Raw genomic sequence first — 21,164 nt, forward strand, 5'->3', positions numbered from 1 at the left:
GTGACTTTGCATCACTTATGATGTTCTTCAGTTTTTTTAATAAATTCTGGATGAAAATGCAAAGTAACTCAAGTAAAAAGGTTTCGGACATCTTCTAAACCGTATTATATAATCCAATTCAACATTTGAAATCACTTTACTGCCTGAAGATTTTTTTTTAAAGGAATAACCCGCTAGGCCTCTATTTTAAAGGCTTGTCAGCAGGTGGGAAAGAGGGGATATGGAAGAACACCCAGACCAATTGAGAAGAAAATCTTTCATGGATTTTTTTCTTACAACTGGCGGGAATCGAACCCGCGACGCCAGTTTCACAGTCGGCCGTCTAACCAACTGCGCCACAACGCCTGTCAATGATGTAAACTGTCAAATACTGTCTATAATGTCAAACACTTCGGGTAGTAAATGATCGAAATATGGTAACTGCAGTGGATGGTGTTTATGAGAGAGAATCTTATATACTGTAAAAAAAAATTGACAATTTTACTGATAAAATGTCAACAAGAAACATACCTAAGAAAATAAATAAATATTATTTTTTTCATAATTCTTAACATTTTTTTACGCCATTTAAAAAAAACAAGAACCATAGAGAAGTTTCTCACTCAAATCCCTCCCCCCAAAAAGATTTATTCCTGAAACTTTTTTTAAAAAATAAGTTGTCCCTTATTATGCATTTCGTATGCGGTTATTATTTTTTTTATTTCTGTAAAATGGCTACATAGTGCAGAGCCAATTCTGCCATATAACCATAATTATAACCATAAACATAAACATAAATTTAAACTTAAAACAAAATTTTATATTTGCAGCACTTATGGTGGTCTTAGCATATCCCGCCATCGCTCGAACAACGGTGAATGGATCCACCCTGCAGTAGCTTAGAGAAGTGCGTTGTTAGAGCTTTTCAGGCGTTCCTATAGGCTCCAGGCTCTTTGGCGAAGTAGGGCAGCAAAGGTGTTTACCCATCCAGCTGTAAACATTTCGGAAGCACTGCAATACCTAGGCAGTCCGAATAATTGCCTGTATGAATTATTATACGTGACCCTTAATTTATTCCATGCTGCTTGCGTATAATATAATGAACTTTTTGGTTACGGCAGTTTGCCAGTGTATATTACATTTCGAATTCGATTAAATGTCATACTTACCTCAAAACGCACCTCCCTTTTACTTATTACCTTGACGGGGGTGCGATATACGGTTCGTGGCTTGCGGTATGTGGTGGCAAGCTGTAAAGTGTAAATTGTCAACAACATTAAAATATAATATTTGAATGGCTTTAATACAAGAACTGTCATACCTATGCATTCTGTATTTGGTATGAAAATCAAATAAAGTGAAAATAACTTTTTTTGGTTATTATTATTATTATTATTCTTTATATAGGATTCATCGAATATCTTATAATTGACAATAAAATTAAAACCATAAAATATAAATCAATAATTAGTAAATTTAAATAATTATCAAACGAATTAATTTGAATCAATAATCGTGGGTTGAGAAACAATTAAGTACTGTTCATCGATCAGCTTAGAACAAACTATGGCCTTAATTCTCTAATGACCCGTCTTTGTCGTATTGTTAACTCATGACAAGATCTGGACTTTCTTGGCTTAATTTTTTAGCGATTTAAACAAGCACTAAATAAATACTCCAGATCTTGTCTTGATGTCCCTTATGTTTGTCAATGCTTCTTTTCTTTTTTAAATTTGTTTTAAATTTTTATTTTATTGCAATATTTAAACCATTTAAATTGTGTAAATGAACAGTTAACACAATTTACATAAAAAAAATAAAACCAATAAATTAAAATCAACAATCACGAATCTAATGCCAAGCTGTCTTGTCCTGCAAATATTCTTAGACTCTCGTTCTAGACTTACAAACAGGCTGTGCATGACAAAATCTTTATTTTTTTTGTTGGCAAAGCCGGAATTTCAAGATGTACTTTATTGTAGAATCATATGCAGTTTGAGGCAAAATTATGAGGTTATTTAGTACATTCGTTTTTGAACCAGTTAAAAAAGGGAATACAATTTATAAAGAAAAGACTATTTCAGGAGCTCCAATTATAAGAGGAACCAGTCAGTTTTAAAATCCTCCAATTATAATCTAATATTTATGAAAATAATTATAATAAATGCATGAGCAGTTACTAAAAGCCAATACAATTCGGTAAAGCACAAAGATTTTAATTTAAGTTTTTTTGCTCTGTACTCTCTTTATTTAGCGAATTAAATTTTCTTTTCAAAGCGTTTTCTTATCATTTTCTGAATTTTTCCGCTCTATGCAGATTTTAATTAAAATGAACACAATCGTGACTAAGGTTTTTTAAACGTTTATCTTATTTTAAATTTTCTCAGTGTATATTTTTTACCTTAAAAGAATGTTTGCGCTTTATAAACGTACTTAATATTAAGATTTGCAGTTATTTTAACTTGTTCAGAAGATAGCGTACCATTTTTTTTACGTTTTGTGGATTTTTTTTTATTTTTTTAAATAACTTTTAATAAATAATATCCTGTAAATTTATTACAACAAAGATGGAAAACACTTTTGAGACGGGAATATGGAAATCTAGTCATTTACGTGCATTTTCACCTATCATTGGCTGGTTATTATTATAATAGTAATATATAGCGTCATTTTCGTAATATAATACCTCAAGGGCGCTTTACAAAGTGATTATATAAATATATAAATTTAATTTTAGCTTTTTAAGAAAAATAAGGTACTTTGTCACCACATGCTAAGAATTTATTCAAATGATTTAGAGAACAAGTGAGTTTTAAGTTTCTTCCGAAACATCACTTCACTCTCACAGTTTCGGACTTCTGTTGGGAGAGCATTCCATGCCGTAGGGCCTGCGACCGCAAATGCACGTTCGCTGGATTTAGTGCGCTGTTTGGGAAGAGGTATAATTACTTTTCCTTTCGACCTAGATGTAGCTTATCTAAACGTAAGATTATTATTTATTACTTTATTTTCATTTTTTTTGTTTTCGTTCGAAACATTTTTTTATTGCGCAATATATCACTTTTAATGAAAAAATAAATCCCACACAGGCATGGCCTGTACGTGTGTATACTCAATCTAAAATAAATTATGAAATCTATGGCATAGATGCATATGCCTATTATACATATAAATATATTTTTTTAAATAAAATAAAAATTGAAAATTACGTTCAGGTTTTTTTTTAAGTGCGATAAAGTGGAAAATCCAAAATATAAAAAGTTAAATATAGACCAAAAAATGATTAAATTAATGTTGGTAATTAATTTCGTAAAAAATACGAACGCAAATATATCTGGAAATGAAAACTAATTTATATTTTTGATCCACTTTATAAATTAATTATTAGAAGAAGAGAAACTTAAATTATCATTTTCAGTTGTGTCTTTAAAGAAGGAGTTATGCGATCACTTCACACATTTTTTTAAAAAAATTATACATTAAACACCCAGAGGGTTTTTACAATACAAATTTGCTTGTATAAAACATAAAGTTTACAAACAATTATAGGTAGCAGTTATCCCTTCTATACAAAGGATGAAAATTAAAATTAACAAAAAAAAAATAATATACAAAAGAAATAATTCAAAAGTAGCAATTTAGTTGATACTAAGGATATGAACAAATAAAGAAAAGTACAATAAACAAAATAATTATTAAGGAGCAAAGGATTGACTAATTCAAATATTGTTTTTAAACATACTATGCAACATTCACCAATCTTCCTATGTTTAAACATTCATATTTCCTCTACTCTTCCATCTATTGCCCCACATCAATGAGCAGAAACTCTTATTGATGTGGGTAAGATTTATCTGGCTGATTTATTTTACCAACTACTCAAGTAACGTCTTAAAATACTTTTCAATTCCAATGACAAGTTAAAAGCTCGTTTAATGCCTAGACTTTAATATACCTTCTCGAAAAATGGTTTTCCTCTCTGTTGCAATAAATTAAGGTCCTATTGACTCCCTTGGGTGTGAAATCCAGCCTGTCTACAAATATTTGTACATACTCAAAACATTTTTTAATGATATCCTTTTATACCCGTATACTGCCGTGCAGAGTCTAAACCGCCCCAACTCGCATTTTGTCGTTTTTGAGTTATAATTGTTGATTCATAATTTGCATTTAATTAGCCATCTCTCTTTTCCCTACGACAACTGGAAGGTTGTAAATTAACACCTACCATGCAGTAACGTTAAGTTTTTAGCCAATAAATGATTAAAATACTCGTACTATATTATTATTGTTATCAAAAATATTTTTCACTTTGTGGTATGACATTTTACACTTATATGTTTATAAATTTGTATAAACCACTTTAATTTAGAGTTATACTTCGACCGGTTTCGAGGTTACTACCTCATCGTCAGAAATTAAACTTACATATCATTACTCGCGTTGCTATTTATATTATAAAATATTGTATGAAAAAGACAGAAAAATAAAAGGAAGAGAGAGAGAAAAGATAAAATGAATCATAACGGGAATATTTTTAAAAGAGGACTCGAAGTTAAATTTAATTGATTATTTATTATTTGAAGTTTTTGATTAATGGCTTTACTAATTTCTAATCGTTCTAATTTGTCTAAACGAAAACCATTTTCATTGACGTGCAAAATTTCTACACCCGTTTCTTGATTAAAATCATTCAGATACGGTCATTTATAAACCTTCTAATCATCCTTTATCACATAAACATTCTGCTTTCCATTCTATGATACATCGTCTTACTTCAATACCACAAAATAAAAATAATTTGACTTAGAATTAAATACTACTCGTATAAAGAGTATTGCTTTCAATAATGATTTTGAACCAAATTTAATTGACAATATTTTGAATAAAAAACTTAAAATTAACTATAGGAAAAAATACTTATATAGTTCCCAAAATATTTCTAACAATAACGAGAATTGGCGTAGAATTTTGTACAATAATTCATTTTCTAATAATATCGCTCAAATTTTACCTAACAATATTAGGCTAGCTTTTTATACTTATAATTATAAAGGTAAAATTTTATTAAATTGTAAAGACAAGAATGATAAATTAAATCATTCGGGAATTTATAAACTAAATTGTTTTAATTGTCCAAATTTCTGTATTGGAAAAACTTCACGTAAATTTAAAGTTAGAATCAAAGAACAGTCTCAGTAATCATTTCGATTAATTTGTTTGAATTTTCAAAACTTTTTTCTCTAACGTGAATTTTTAAAGTGAGTAACAGCTGCAGTATAAAACAAGCCCGCAAATGAATGCTAAAACTAAAAGAGATTTCTAAAATGGACCCTTCGAATCCGTGTCACTTGTTATGCACAACGACAGGGCATATTGAAACTTAAAATAATTACACTTTTTATTTTAACTGTAGGTTAAAAGAAATTTCCATTTGTCAACAAACCTCCCAGTTTTCTTAAAAATTTAGTTGTATAAAAAGTCAAATAAATCAAAATTGTGTAATTACTCTCAACAAAGATTCAATAAGTCTACATCTGGGAATTGTTCTGCGTAGCGTCGTTAAATAAAACAAGATCTTTCTTTAATATATTAAGCGCAAATAAATCAAAAGAGATATCCCAAAGCACAGAACCCAAAAGAATAAGTCTCCTTTCCTGGAATGAGATTACAGGCAGAAGTTATTTGACGTAACGCCCGTAATAACGAAACCGGAGAAGATTTATTGTCTGTTGTTTATCAGTAATTATTGTTCCCTAGCGAAAAGCAATAGAAGATGAATTTGGAAATTTATAACACAGTAAATATTCCCGTAATTAAAATAAAACGAAACCCTATTTGTTTTATGTAAATGACATTTTCTTGTCTAGTAACCTTTAATTTTAAAAAAAAACTATAGTAAATTCAATTTATTATTTGAAACACCAATTTCGCGATTTTTCATTTCACTGATTTTGAAATACTTGTTGGAACGATTGCAGAATGTGTGTGTACGTTATACTCGTATCTTAAATTTTTCCGTATTTAACCACAGCCGAATATCGCACACAACTACACTGGCTCAGTATCAGCCATATAAGAAACACTCATTCTTTCAATTTATCAAAATATTCTTTTTAATCTTTATGAAAGCTCTTTCAACCTCTATTACAGCATGGGCTATATCTTCGTTCCTGTAACGAGAGAACCCTTCAATCCTTACTCACCGCTCGAAGTTGCCTCCTCTTTCACAGTAATAGCAGCTGATTTCTTGAATAATCTACCCCTTAATGTCAGAGATTCCCCTTCTTTATTCACATTCAAATCACGATCGAAATATCACTTCCTGCGCTGTTTTTTTAACACTTTTAAAACTCATATTTTTTATGTAAATGCCGCGAGAGCGTTTGGAATAGCAGTCCTGAATTTTTGAGTTTTTCCTTTGTCCTCCTTCTTTCCATCTCTCTTTATCCCCTCCGCTCTTCATAGTATAGTGTGGGTATTATTTCGATATCTTTTTCTAAAATTATGTTTATCTATTAATGTTTTGTTTTACAATAAAAATATTATATTATACATTCAATATGTTCATATACCACTGATTTTCTCATATTGAACTGTTTGAGTAGATAGGAAAAAATTGCCTTAAGGCAATATGCCCTCCCTTATGCATATGTATGTAAACTGTATATGTATGTAAGCTGTTTAAATAAATGAATATATATTTATTTATTCAACCAACCAACCGATAAAATAAAAGTTTTATGTTTATAATTCAAGTTACAGAACATATTCAATAGCGAAAAAGATTAAAAAGCTAAAGTTATATAAAAATATAAATAAATTTATTTGTTTATAAATGACCTTAAATCAAAACTATTACTGAATAAGAAAAAGAAAAAAAGAGAAAAGAGCAAAAAAGAAAGGAGGAGAGATTAAGGAAGAGAAAGGAGATGTATCTTCAGACGTGATTTAAACAGAGATAATGTAGTAACATCTTTGATGGTGGATGAGAGATGATTCCACAGTCGAGCCGCATGGACACTATATGAGTTAGAGAAGAAAGAGGAATTGTGGACGGGTATTAAGAGAGTGCCTTGAGAATTAGAACGAAAAGGTAAACCATGAACTGATAAGCGTTGAAATTTTTCACGCAGGTATATAGGAACGTTAGGACTATGAAGTACATTGAACAGAAGTGAGAGGGAGTGATAGTCTCTCCGCTGTCTAATTTTGAGCCATTTCAGTTACCTACGATAATCAGAAATGTGGTCATATTTCCTAAGACCAAAAATGTACCTTATGCATGTATTCTGAAGTCGTTCAAGTTTATCGAGCTGCTCACAGCTAAAATCAGTCATTGAAACATCAGCGTAATCTAGAATGGGTAGTAGTAATGCTTGTACAAGGGTGCATGTAATTGAACAATTATTTATTTATTTATTTTGTTTAATATCACCCAATTAATTTCATTCAACTTTCTGATCATGGTCTATCACTTAGATCTTCTGAGAAGAGAACACTTTCCATTCTTCGACATACCACATTATTTCAGAAATTCGTTTTCTGTTCCAGGTGCCAATATTTGTAAAAAAAAAAATCGGATGAGAAAGAGTTGAAAGTAACTAATCCATTAAAAATACACGTCGTTTTCTTGCCAAATTTCTACTTTGTTTGGTAAATGATTTATTTCTGCATAAATAAAACTGGTTTTGCCTATTTAGTGTGTGTGTTTTTAAATAGAGAAAAACATATGAAAAACAAACGTTATTAAGGGTTTAAAATGTTCTCCATCTCTATTTAAATATAGGTTGATCTGTTTTAAATTAGTTAATTATTTATGTGTAGCAGTTTACTTCATAAGTTAGAGGTTAAAGAATATTATTATCGATCTTAAGTGATTCTCGCTGTGCTAAGCACAGCGAGAATCACCTTCAAGATCGATAATAAATTCACTCAAGCTTAGACAAAATCCCTCATCAATGTCTAAAGAACATCCACAATGTTTCTCGCTACGTCTTATTAATGTTTACTCACCGCTATCGAAGGTTGAAATCTTCATTATTATTCCTCGCGCCATCTTGTTATCGTCTGGTGTCAAGCCAGAATAATCGAGTAGGTACTAATGAGGAAATTTTCACATAACTCCACGATCGATGACACATTTCGGCCTTCCCATCCCTTAGCTCAGTAGTCTCCAACTTGGACTTCCTAGCCCGCAACAGACGAGCAACATTTTGCTGGGCAGACTGTACCAAAATATCCTAATTGACTTCATCCGTAATAAAACTGCAGATCATCCAAAATGGCCGCAACAGCAAGATACACGTTCCAAACATGATGTGTATAGAGTACTACCTACTACCTATTAAATATACCAATAACTAAAACGTCATATCATTATGTCAAAAATGTTTTTTTCCGTGGCTCTTGTTCAGTATACAATACTATATGTAAAGATATTTATTTATTTATTAATTCATATTTTTTCTCTTACACCATAATTCATAAAAAATATAAAGCGACTTCACTCGTACCGAGGATACTTAACAATATATTTTTAAAACATATTTTTACATTTGAGAATAAACAAAGAAGACTAACTTAATATAATAATTCTTTACAATAACAATATTATGTGGAAGCCTCTAATTGGACTTTATGAAATGTATATATAAGTGTATCTTATAAATTTACAAATGTCTGTTATCTTAACAGAGATAATTAACAAAATTTTCAGACAGTTTTAAACACTAAGTATTTATATTTATAATTAATTTATGTGCATCTATATTATTTATATTACAAAATGCACAATGAAAAAACAAAAACCTAACATAAGCTATAAGCTTGTGTAGCAGTTGATTCAATATTGGTTTGGGTGAATGAGACAATCCATTTTACTTCTAACTAGCTCCACTATCCATTTTATAGCCATTTTAAACATTTTCTCGTTACTAATTGTTTTAATAGACAGTGGAAGTAAGTTATAGATAAACGTCATCATAATCATTCCCTTTGCACCTAATGGTGCATAAGGCACTGCATTGGTAAACCAATCGCGTAAACTGATAATGGGCACTGAAATAACAGATGTAAGATACTTTGTGAAGAAATATCATCGCATGGACAATAGTCATCATTCCTTCATTTAAACCTATATAGATAACTTCTCATAGCTCCGTGTCCGGTAAAAATTTTGGGCCGTAAAAGAAGTGCGGTAATGATCCTCTTATGATCATCTTTATTATCGGCGGCCTCCTTAGTGTAGTGGTCAAGACGCTTGACTCACGCACGGGAGGTTCCGGGTTCGATTCCCGGTGAGAACACAAAAATTAAAATGTGATTTTTCTCAAGCCTGGGTGCTCTGTGATGTAATTCACCACTGTAATTAGGCCTCCTGGCCTGTTGTGGGGGGAAAAAAAAATAAAAAAAATAAAAAAAATAAAATAAACAAATAAAAAAAATATGTAGTAGTATTATATTTCTTTACATGCTTATTATTGATAAGTCCGTGTAATATTTCTTCATGTTAATTACAAATTTACGTGAGGCGTGACCTCAGCTAAAGCCGAGAACTTGTTGTTTTTCGAGATAAAATAAAAAAAAAGCCTTTTAATCAAAATTAAATTCTTTTTAGCCGGTAATCTGGCAGTCAGGGTATTTTCAAAACTGCATGTGATTTTATGAAATATTTTATGTATATCAATTTTTGACTAGCATCAGCTTCATCGATCCAATAAATTTATCAAAGATTGTTTATTTCAAATAGTGATACTGTCATCTATCTAGGTTTGTTATTTTATCACGTTAACTTGTTTGTTTATCAGATTCCGTAAGTATCAACGTAGATGTAAAAAATAATATTGTTTTTCAATCCATGCTATCAAAAAGTAATACTCAAATGGTAATCACGTATTTTAAAGACATCGGCGTTTAAAACTCATTCCTCTTTAGACTAGATTAAATTACTTGGATCGACGGAATACATATATTTGTTTTACCATTAATAAAAATAAGCAGTAAGTAAAATGTTGTAGACCCCTATCATACAGCTACTTTACTACCCTCTGTATCTCGTGCTAGACTAACTCTCGTGTTTCATCCCCTTTTAGAGGTCGCGAAACCTTCTTCAGTAGCGATTGGACCCTGTTTAGTATGTACGTCCTAACCAAACGATAGTTATAAATTTTTGGTAATCAATCTTCTAAAGAGACTCAGTCCTGAAGCACATTTTGTATTGAAGATCCATCGAACCCATTTCTCAATATTTGCGGTATTTTCAACGGTTTCCCTTGATTCAGTTTTTTTATTGACTTGAATCGAGTCAAATTGCTCTTTTGCCTTTTTCAATAAATAACATTACTTAGCATTTCCGTCGGTTTCTTGATGGATTTTCCTCTTATACGAGTATGCATATTTAATGCGTATATATTACGCGATTTTGCAATTCAATTCGACTACTTTCTTAGAAACACGGATTGCTGATTCGATCAAAATCGGCGTATTTTAATAATGTTAAGGAATTCTTACGATTTATTCAATTCGTCTGATAAACTAATTTGATAACTACTGTAAATTTTATAATAGTAAATAATTAACAAAACGCTTCAGTTAGATCGTTTTTCTTATGCAAATATGAGATTTGTCAAATCTTTTGTAAAAACCCCTCGTCATCTCATATTTTATCACTTCTTTATTATTTTTGCACATCTTTGCAGTGCTTTCATTTGTTTTATTTTTACAATATTTGAGTTTTTCCAAATGTTTGTGGACAAAAGACTGGATTTCACCCCCCCTGGAGTCATTAAGATTGACAAATTACAACAGGGATGGAGAATACCTTCACGAAGGGAATATGGAAGTCTAGGCATTTACAGGGCTTATGACAGTGCGTAAAGTGGCCACTTAAGCCGGCCAATGACAGGTATGTAAAGTGGCCACTTAAACCGGCTAATGACAGGTCATAAGCCCTGTAAATGCCTACACTTCCATATTTTTTTTTTTTTCATTTAAATTTTATTTTCTTGTAATATCTAACATGTTTTGGTCAGTATATATTTATTTTTAAAAAATATACTTGAGTTCAAGAGGGTAACATTTACAAAAACTTAGTTCAGAGATATTGACGTTTTTATGTTTTTTTTTCACAATTTTATCTATAATCTAATTCATGATTACTTTCAATATTTTAAGTGTTATTATATTACAATCTATCTGGTTTTTTTAAACCCTAGCTTTAACGAACCCCTTTTAAACTTTTTTGCATCTTTAACTCTAAACTGTAAAAAATCGATTTGCTGCCCTTTAGAACTCAGGTATCGATGTATGCGTGTTTTATTTTTTTATTATTAAGTTTATTTAAAAAATATAAAAAATCAAGTACCTAAATTGGCGTTTATTTTTATTAGAGTATATAGGGTTGCTTTTACAAATTACTTCCGCTACGAACAAATAAGACTTAGGTTCATGTAAAAGAGAATATGCTCGCATTTTGGCAAGCAACTACGATCTCGCCACGAAATAACAAAATAATAACATTAGAATGTTTTTCTTTTTAGGAAGGGACCTGGATGGAGACAGCAGAGGTTATCGCAGTGCCGAGGAACAGGCCAGAGAGTTGACCAGGTCAATCAGACGAGAGGTCAACAAGCTCAGTGAGAAGTGGAATGCTCTCATAGATCGCAGTGACCTGTGGAAGAAAAAACTTGATGAAAGCTTATCGGTAAGTCTCCAATCACGATACGTATTTAATTTTAGATTTTGTTCTAAGTTCTTCACGGTCATCTTCATTTTGGCACTTAAATCGCAATGTATGAAGATAATTTTTGTTATTTACATGGAAGGTTAGATGATCAATCTTACGCTGCAGGTACCAGTCTAGGGACAATGAAATATTGCATTGTTAAACCACCAATAAAACGTTTTCTTTACGAAGAACTCTGCCAGAAATTGAACCTGGGACCTCAAGAATGGTACGCAAATGCACCAATCATTACGCTATGAGAACGACCGATCCCCATCGATTTTCTTTTTCGGGATTTTTACATAAGATTTGCGTCGAGTCAAAAGCGCTTTTCTAAGGTTCTTGTTCTATTTAAAATGTTTTTTTTTCACAATAAATGTTACAAATGCATTTCACATAAACAGAAATATCTCACAAAGTCATGATCTGAAGGCATTTCACATACAGAACTGTATTCTTCAAAAATATCATATGTGTATTACGAAAATGAAATTTTAATTTTATTGTATAAAATTGATGATATTAAATGTCATATAAAATTATTTGTTTTTAATATAATTGATTCGCTTTCTTTCTGCTGCGGATATCCTAATCAATCTTTTGAACACTGTGGTTCTGTCTGTTTCCCTCTCTATATTAAAACAGAATTAAACTTTTCGGTTCTATCCGTGGCCTTTTTATAGGTCCTGTCTGATATACAGATCTAGAAGTTTCTAATAACAAAACAGTTTTTATATTTACAACTTGTTCATTTGTCAAACTAAGATGCTACTATGTCTTAACAATATGAAATTCAGTTTAATTATTTTTATAAATATATTGAGTTTTTCTACTGACATTTCTTGGTGGAACTGCATTTTAATTATAATAATAAAAATACGTTTATAGTTTTATTCCACTTTTATTTATAAATTTTTACCATTGACCGGGTTTGATCGTGACCGACATTGTCAGACTGGTAGGAGACTAAACAAATTTCTATGTTATATACAAGTGCAAGCAGGGATTGTAAATCACGATTTTATATAATTATGGAAATTAAAGAATTTAAATTAAAATCATTTATGTATAAGGTAATAACAATTATATGAATATAAGTTTTGTTTGAATGTATATGATAAAAACTGGTGTAAATTATATAAAATTAATAAAGGATCTCTGAGACGGTTTGGTCTTGTAGAACGAATGGATAACTTAAGAATGGTTTAACCAGTATATATGGTGAAAATTAACGGTAGTGTGATACGAGAACGACCAAGGAAGATGTGGCATGATCAGATAAACTAAAATCTTAAGTCTGGTCATGTCAAAAGCAGGCAGAACCGAAGTGCATGTATGACAAGATGTATGAATGTAGAAGCAGCTAGAAATGTATGCCAAGATAGACGTGTATGGCGGTCCATTCTCTCTGCCTATCCCTTCGGGGAAATGGGGTGATGGTAGTAGTAGTTAAGATATATTTTTTTCTTATCTGTCTCGTTTAAAAACCATTCTGTGTCCCCACGACTCATATTATTTTGTGCTTAATACGCCTTTGCAAAAGACTTTTAATTTAATTATTTATATACAGCATTTCTGCTATTTACATATACGTGGTATAAAGAGTGGTTAAAAATAAAAATATTTTTAAAAAATCGAGTATGAAATATTAATATACTCGTATTGTACACATTATTAATTACTTGAAATACATATATATTTTAAAGAAATTATACAATAACAAAATACCTTAATCAATCAAATTATAACTATTCCAACCCAATCTTCTGAAGATGGTTTGCTCTTTTTGATAAAAATATGTTGGTCACTTTATTTTTTAAGTTAGGCAGTGATAAACTAAATATATCAAAATGTGATGCATATTCATTCCCGGTGTTCTGTAATCTAACAATAGGTGAGTTATATATTTTTTTTTTTTTTTTATACGCCTCCACTCGTTAGGTGAGTTATATTGAGCTACCGTTCGAGAATTTTGACAATAAAATATTGTAGATGTTCTGCCTAACCTAGGTGGTACATAGAATGAAATCAATTTCAGTAGATTAGGGGTATTAAACATTGGTTTTATTATTTTATATAAAGTCGTAAGATCGGTCAATGTTCTTCGTTCTTGCAATTTAGTTAATTTTAGAGAGTCAAAATTTTTATTATAATTTAATTGATTAGTAGAAAAACCCATCTTAAAATTAATACATCTAAGAAATTTATTCTGAATTCTCTCAATTGAATCTGAGAAAGTGATTTGATAAGGTGACCATATTGGAGAATTATAATCTAGTTGGCTTCTAACTAGAGATGTGTAAAGATATTTTAATGTGTTTATATTATTAAAATCTTTTCCGGTTCTAAGTACAAATCCTAATAATTTTACAGCTTTGTTAGATATTACGGGATATTCTCGTGATAATCGATATGAAATAATCTTTATTACATGTTTGATTACATTGTTTACATTTTCTTCGCACATAACTGCTTTTCTGAAACTCAATATCTGTACACCAAACACTTTGCTGGTGACAGCTCGCGCTCAGGTCCTTTGGTAAACCATTCAGTGGTGTAGTGTATCTTCCAGATACGTTAGCTATCTTTTAAGACAAAGCTTTGCAAACCATATCAATAGTTCCTACACAAAAATGAGGTTTTATTTAAACTGACGTAATAAAGCACACAAAAACATAGTTATCTTTCTCACAATTATACCTATGGTAGAAATTAGGAATCAATAATCTTTAAACCTTCAAAGCTTTTATTATATTTTATAATCTTTCATTTACCGTGACGAATGCAGATATTTGTTAGTCAATTAGTTTGAAAATGTTACATTATTTATTGAATCGGCATTAACTTGAGTAAAATACCACGATTAAACAAAACAAACAAACCATCACGCCGTTTTGCCGTAGGGGTAGGCAGAAAAGATAGAACGCCATATCACTCTATCTTTGCATACAGACCTCGCTTCCTCTACATTCATATATCTTCTCATGCACGCACGCCGATTATTCCTACTTTTGACATGTCCATCTTCAATCATTTGATGGACTTCATCGTGCCATGTCTTTCTCGGCCTTCCTCGTTTTCTGCATCCATCAAAATTCGCATCGTAGATCCTTTTATCCGTTCTTTCGTTGTCTATTCGCTCTACACGTCCAAACCAACGCAGCACCCTTTTCTTAAATCTTTCGATAATGCATATCTCAGCCTTACACAGTTCACGGATCTCGACATTTGTGCACCTATCATACATCGTTTTGCCACACATTCGCCTGAAGGATCGCATTCTGATAGCATTTAACCTACTTTCATCATCCAATTCCATACTTCGCTCCCATACATTAGAGTTGGCACTAGAACTCCATTGTGAACTGCCCTAGTTTAGCCTCCTGCGATAAACATTTGTTTGCCAAAGTAGATTTCAGTACACCGTTAACCATGATAAAATAATAACTTTGGATTGGATTTTGAATAAATAAGGGTTACTTTTTTCATGTTTTATGTTAATGCTTTGTTCAGTTATCTTGTTGAAAACATTTTTTAATGACTTTAAACTCGGTTGAGTAAAATTTTTCTATATATAATTTTTTTGCGCTTCGCAAAAATAAAAAAATAGTTTAAATTTAACTAAAAGGTTCGATATAACCTTTTTATGTAAATATTATTTCGTGTAGTTTAGACAATTATTTGTTACACTTAGCGAAGCGATAAGTGTGTATCGATGGTATTACGTCAAAACACGGTAACTGAAATTTCGGCGATTTCATGTAATGTGTGAATTTTGTTTACTTTATACGAATATATTCTTTCTTCGCTGTGTGTTTTTTTTTCATACAATGAAGTTCGCAGGCTTTGATCAAATGAACATATTTATTTTGTTCATTAACGCCCAAAAGGCATTTACAAAAAATAAAAATTAAATACATGCTAACATACTAAATAATAAACACAGAATATACAGAAAAATATATGAAATTCGTTAGAAAGGATATAAAGTTTTACAAAGTTAAAAAAAAAAACAATAATAACAAAGGTATGCAAGAAAAAACTTAAGCATGTAAACAAAACCTGCAAAGATATAAGCTTATGAAATAAATTCTGTAAAGCAAACAGTAAATAAAGTGTTACGGTAAGCAAGAAAGACAAATTTAAGTAAATTAATAAATAAGCAAGCATATATTATCACGAAAAAATAAGAAATAAAATTATGTTTATATGAAATGCGCATTTGCCAATACTACAATGCAATTTTATATAATAATGAAAAATAAAAAAACAAGTATAAGGTAATAAAAATAAACAAGTAAATATTTTTTTATTATGGAATTGAATTGTCAATAATAGTTTGACGATCAGCTACAAATAAACTTAATATTGTGGACTTATAAGATAGTAAATAATTGGACAGAATGTCTGCAGCCGTTCTATAAATGTTACCTAACCCTTGCAGTCTCGGTATCTATGAATTGTTTTGTTGGTTGGAAGAAGTACTGGAGCAATGAAACAATAAGTACTCCTAGTGTTGACAGCGGGTACTCTAAAATTAATCAATTCAAGTATTTTTGGTACGTCAAAAAGAGAATTTACAATTTTATACAGAACAATGAGATCATTAATAATTTTTCTTTCAGAAAGTGTTGTTAGGTTGAGCAGTGTTAATAAATATTCATATGACGAATGCAGATATTTGTTAGTCAATTAGTTTGAAAATGTTACATTATTTATTGAATCGAATAATTTATTGAATGAATAAAGTATTTATTGAATGAATAAAGTAGGTAAAATACACACATAACATGGAATCGCCAAAATTTTAGTTAACACGTTTTGACCTAATACCATCGGTATTACCACATGCTAATAGATAGAATAAAATATAACTTAACAAAAAGCTTAGCAAAAGTATCAAAAGGTTATATGCATCCTTCGAAATATTTGAAACTGTTATTCAACTTTTCTTAAAGTGAAATGCATTTACAATTGTATAGAGTTGCATTGCATGCAATCGACATATTGCGGACAGTTGCATGCATTTTTATGCATAATATTATATTTCCTCTCAACATCCAGACATGTCATCCTGTCCTTTGGAAGGCAGAAAAATATCAGATAACATTAAAATGGCAAACATATCACTTCGGTAAACCGAATCGATATGGTGGCGAATGTAAAGATGCGGTGAAATGCATTTTATAACATGCATATTAGGGTGTATCACAATGTACAGAGTGTTTTTGCATATTGTCTATTAATTTATTGTAAATTATTTTTTGTTTCAATCGTTCTTACTGAAAAACTGCACACTAGTGTAATACGCCAAATCAGGTTCGTGTCTTTTAGTTTTCGTTGTACCTATCATCATACAATAACTTAAGACATTTTAAATTTATTTTATATTATACGAAATCTTTTTAATTTAATTTTGAAGATTTGTGAAGTTCTTCCACATGAACGAGTCTCTTGAAGCTAATAATGTAGTGCAATATAACGGAGTCTGATGGTGTCCTTTTTTTTTAACATGACCGTCCTTCCTTCGCTGTCAACTTCATCTAACGATATCCTCAGCGTAACATATCTCTCTTATTCTGATGTTCCTTAAACGATCACTTAGAGTTTTGCCTGCTGTTGTCCTTGGCGTCTTCATACTTTTAAATCGACAAATAAGTTAATTATTAATATTAGTTGAATCCGTTTTGTTGTACCAAAATGAATATAGGAAAATCCTTTAAATATTTAAAAAATCATATTAAAGTACGGTAAAACGTTTCGCTCGTAAAGTAGAAAAAATGTGATCGCATGATTTTTCCACTCGTAAACTGCGCGCGGTTTATATGGGAATCACCATCGTCCTATTCGTTCCTAAATGGACTATAATATTAGAAGCCTCCTATCTTAATGAAATCTTGCTAAAGGTCCTTCGAGGATTTTTGTGTGCTAGGATGCTTCGAGTAAACTGTTTCGCGAGATAAGTCCGTTTGTTCCTGTGAGATATTCATTTCAATCATTTTATTATTACGTAATGAAGCGATGAAATTCCCCCACCGCGTTGTTTACTCATATATCTAACGTATCCTTGCGTAATATAATACAATTAATTATTAACAATCAGGTATTTATTTATTTTATTTGGGAAATCAACAGTTCTACATACATATTTATAGTAAACCAACAGATATAGTGAATAAACTCGGAACTAATAACAAATTTCCACAAAGTATACAAAGTTAGTAAAGAAAATATATTACATATCAAATAAATACAAATAAGTTTATACATATAAAAATGTTATTTTCATGTATTTGTAAATATTTTTCAATAATCGCAGAATTTTTTTATATTTATTTTAAGAACATTAAGTTACTATAAATTGGGCGGGATTAGGACAAGAATGCTTGAAGAGAGGATAAAGAGGGGAAGGGAGATGTACATAATTATTATTATAATGTCTACTAAGTTACATAATGCATTTTTAGTGTAAATTTTAAATCTGACAGAGTGATGTTAGTGTAATCTATATTTTTAAATTTTGTATTGTACGCTGAAAAAGTCCTAGTATTTTACTATAATATTTTTGATAAACCCTTACGAAAACTTTAAGCAATTTATGTTTTACTTTATTAACCATACTGTTGTTTTTTAAATATTTTAAACGTTATTTATTAAGTTCTATTATTACGTAGTCTTAACATAATATTTACCACGTCATATTTACAATTAAACATATTCTAACACTTACTGTTTAACTTAGTTACATATTTTCCTAATTTATAATTTCATTTTATATGTATTCCCTGCTTATTTTATATCTAACTTAGTGTTTTTGATGTATATACCCAGTACATTTAATTTTAAGTACATTTTCACTTTTCTCGTTTATTATGTTACCCGGCATTTATTCTAGCAACTTTATTCCCTTGTACATGAGGCAGTTCTTAATTGCTTTTGATTTCTTTTCCAGTCTTATATTTTTAGATCCCATTGTTGCAAAGTAACTATTATTTTAATAATTTTACTTATTTCTTACATAACACCTTTTCGCTTACGTTTGATGTATAGTGAAAAGTTTTGAATGTTTCAAAATTAATTATTTTTACGTTTTTGTCAAAATCAGCAAATTTGATTACTTTTTCAAACCCATTTTTGACATTCAAATTTAAATGTTTACAATTTGATATTAATTTATTTAAATATTTAAGTACTTTGGCGGACTAACTGCCAAAAGCAATATCTTCCAGCCAACCAAAAAACAGACTGGTCAAAAGTATAGTAATAATTATTATTTACTATGCAACAAGCTCTACGTTTTTTATTAGGTCTTCGTTTAATTATTTTTTTAAGAAAGAAGGAAACATTTGCGTTCTTATTATTTACTTAAATATTTCGATTTTTGGACCATTTTCAACGTGTTGTAAATAACTCACTATTAGAAAATGGAAATCAAGTTGGGGTAGAATGGGGATCGAACCTCGGACCTCTGATAGCAACACTAGCCACGGGAGCACAACCCGATTCAAATTTCATAGTGATCGTGTTTATACGAGTCTTAATTAATTACAATTTACTTTTAAAACCAAACCAAATTGTTATTTTTTGTGAATTACTTGTAAAACAAACTTTTCGTTACAAAATATCTGAAGGGCGCTTTTCTTAAGCGATTTTATTGTATATTTAATTTAATTTTAATTGAAATTTAAGTCACTTTATTTTATGGTTACACGCTAAAAAGTTATTCGAGTCGTTTAGATTATAATTTTTTTCTGAAACACCACCTCGATTCCTCAGTTTCGCATGTCTGAAGGAAGAGCATTCCATGTCATAGAGCTTGCAACTGCCGCATCAGCGCGCTGATGTGTGTTTAGGTGTAGTGTACAGGTTACGTACAAGTATTTTTGTATATAAAAAAATATATTTTTTTATAAATAATGTAATACAAAGTATTTTACAGTATAATACATACTGCCATTAGTTACTGAAACTCAATTCGGGACTTGAATAATACTATCATTTTTAAAAACTCATTCTCAGAACAACAAAGAACGTTAGTTTAACATCTTTGAAGCCATCCTTATTAGATCTCCTTATACCAGGTTTACATTAAGAAATAACTATATCCAATTTTACTTTATATAACCGATATAAAAAAAGGCTTACTTTTAAAAATATTTATACCTAAAATAACAATTTACAGGTTATTTCATGCTTCATTTTTTAAACCGTCAACACTGATATGTGCGCGTGCGCAGTAACTTTTATAACAACAACAAACAAACGTCTAAGTTAAATCGAGACTACTGCCAGTGAACATTTAAGGGAAGGTAATATAGAAGTCTAGGCATCTACGGGGCTTATGACCTGTCGATGGCTGGTTTAAGTGGCCACTTTACACACTGTGTAACATTCACCATTCTGCCTATATTTGAACATCTATATTCCTTCAATTCTTTCATCTGTTGATGTTTGTGAAGTTAAAGAGCTAAAACCTTTATTTATGCGGGTGAGATTCATCTAATTAAAGTATTTCACCTACATACTAGGCAACGCCTGAAAATATATATTTTTTCAATTTCTATACTTCTTCATGGACCAGGTAATTTATCAACAATATTTTTAGTTTGTCCAAATTTTTGTAGACAAGAACTGGATTCAACTCCCTTGGGAGCTGTTTATATTAATATACTACAACAGAGATGAAGAACATTTAAGAGAAGGTAATTTAGAAGTCTAGGCATCTTTTTTGCTTTTGATATATCTTGAAATTTTTATGTTTTTTTATTATGTTTTTTGTATTATTTAATTTAGTACTTACTCTTATTTGGCATATAATTTTTTTACTCGTATTTCTTATTATAGTATAGAGAGTTTCTAGAAAACATATCTCAATTATCATTTCAATTATGTTTTAATATATATATCTTTTTCTATTGATTTCAATGATACTATTATATTGTTGATTTTAATGATCCCATTATTTTGTATATTTTATTATGTATGAATCTAAACTTGTATAAATTATATCTAATTATCTTTTTTGCATTGTATTCTTTGGAATTTTATCATATATTACTTGTACCTTTTTTTCTAGATTGTTATTCTATTGCATCACATGCCATTTTATGTATTTTTATTGTTATTATTATGGCTTGACACGGGCAAAGCCTAAAAAGCCTTAATAAGTTCATTAATATTTAAACTAGTTTAATTTTGAAAGAATAAATAAATAAATAAAAATAAAATGTATCACAACAGTAAAAATCGTTTCTTATACAAACAAAATAAATATATAAAAACGCTTTTAAGAATGGAGGTAGTGGAAGTGGTAAATCTATTCGTTCACTAAGCCAACTGTTTCGTCTGTGATAGTTTCCAGAGCTTCTTAAGGATTTGAAAAAATCACTCGTCTTTTGTGGGCATTGTTGTTAACAGGACCTTTTCATTGCTGGCTCTATTATTTCACCCCACGACTCTC

At 30.2% G+C, this 21,164-nt stretch overlaps 1 protein-coding gene across 1 annotated transcript in view; it reads left to right on the plus strand.

The window, feature by feature from the left end:
- Positions 1–21,164, plus strand: part of LOC148274284 (dystrophin-like) — a 144,578-nt gene that overhangs the window by 67,010 nt on the left and 56,404 nt on the right. Inside the window, exon 5 of the mRNA XM_088237347.1 lies at positions 11,520–11,683. Coding sequence (XP_088093473.1) covers positions 11,520–11,683 — 164 coding nt within the window. The remainder of the gene's footprint in view (positions 1–11,519; positions 11,684–21,164) is intronic.

Source organism: Micrasema longulum, unplaced genomic scaffold (genome assembly GCF_059751315.1).
Source record: "Micrasema longulum isolate JH-2025_06_02 unplaced genomic scaffold, ASM5975131v1 h1tg001700l, whole genome shotgun sequence".
NCBI lineage: Eukaryota > Metazoa > Arthropoda > Insecta > Trichoptera > Brachycentridae > Micrasema > Micrasema longulum.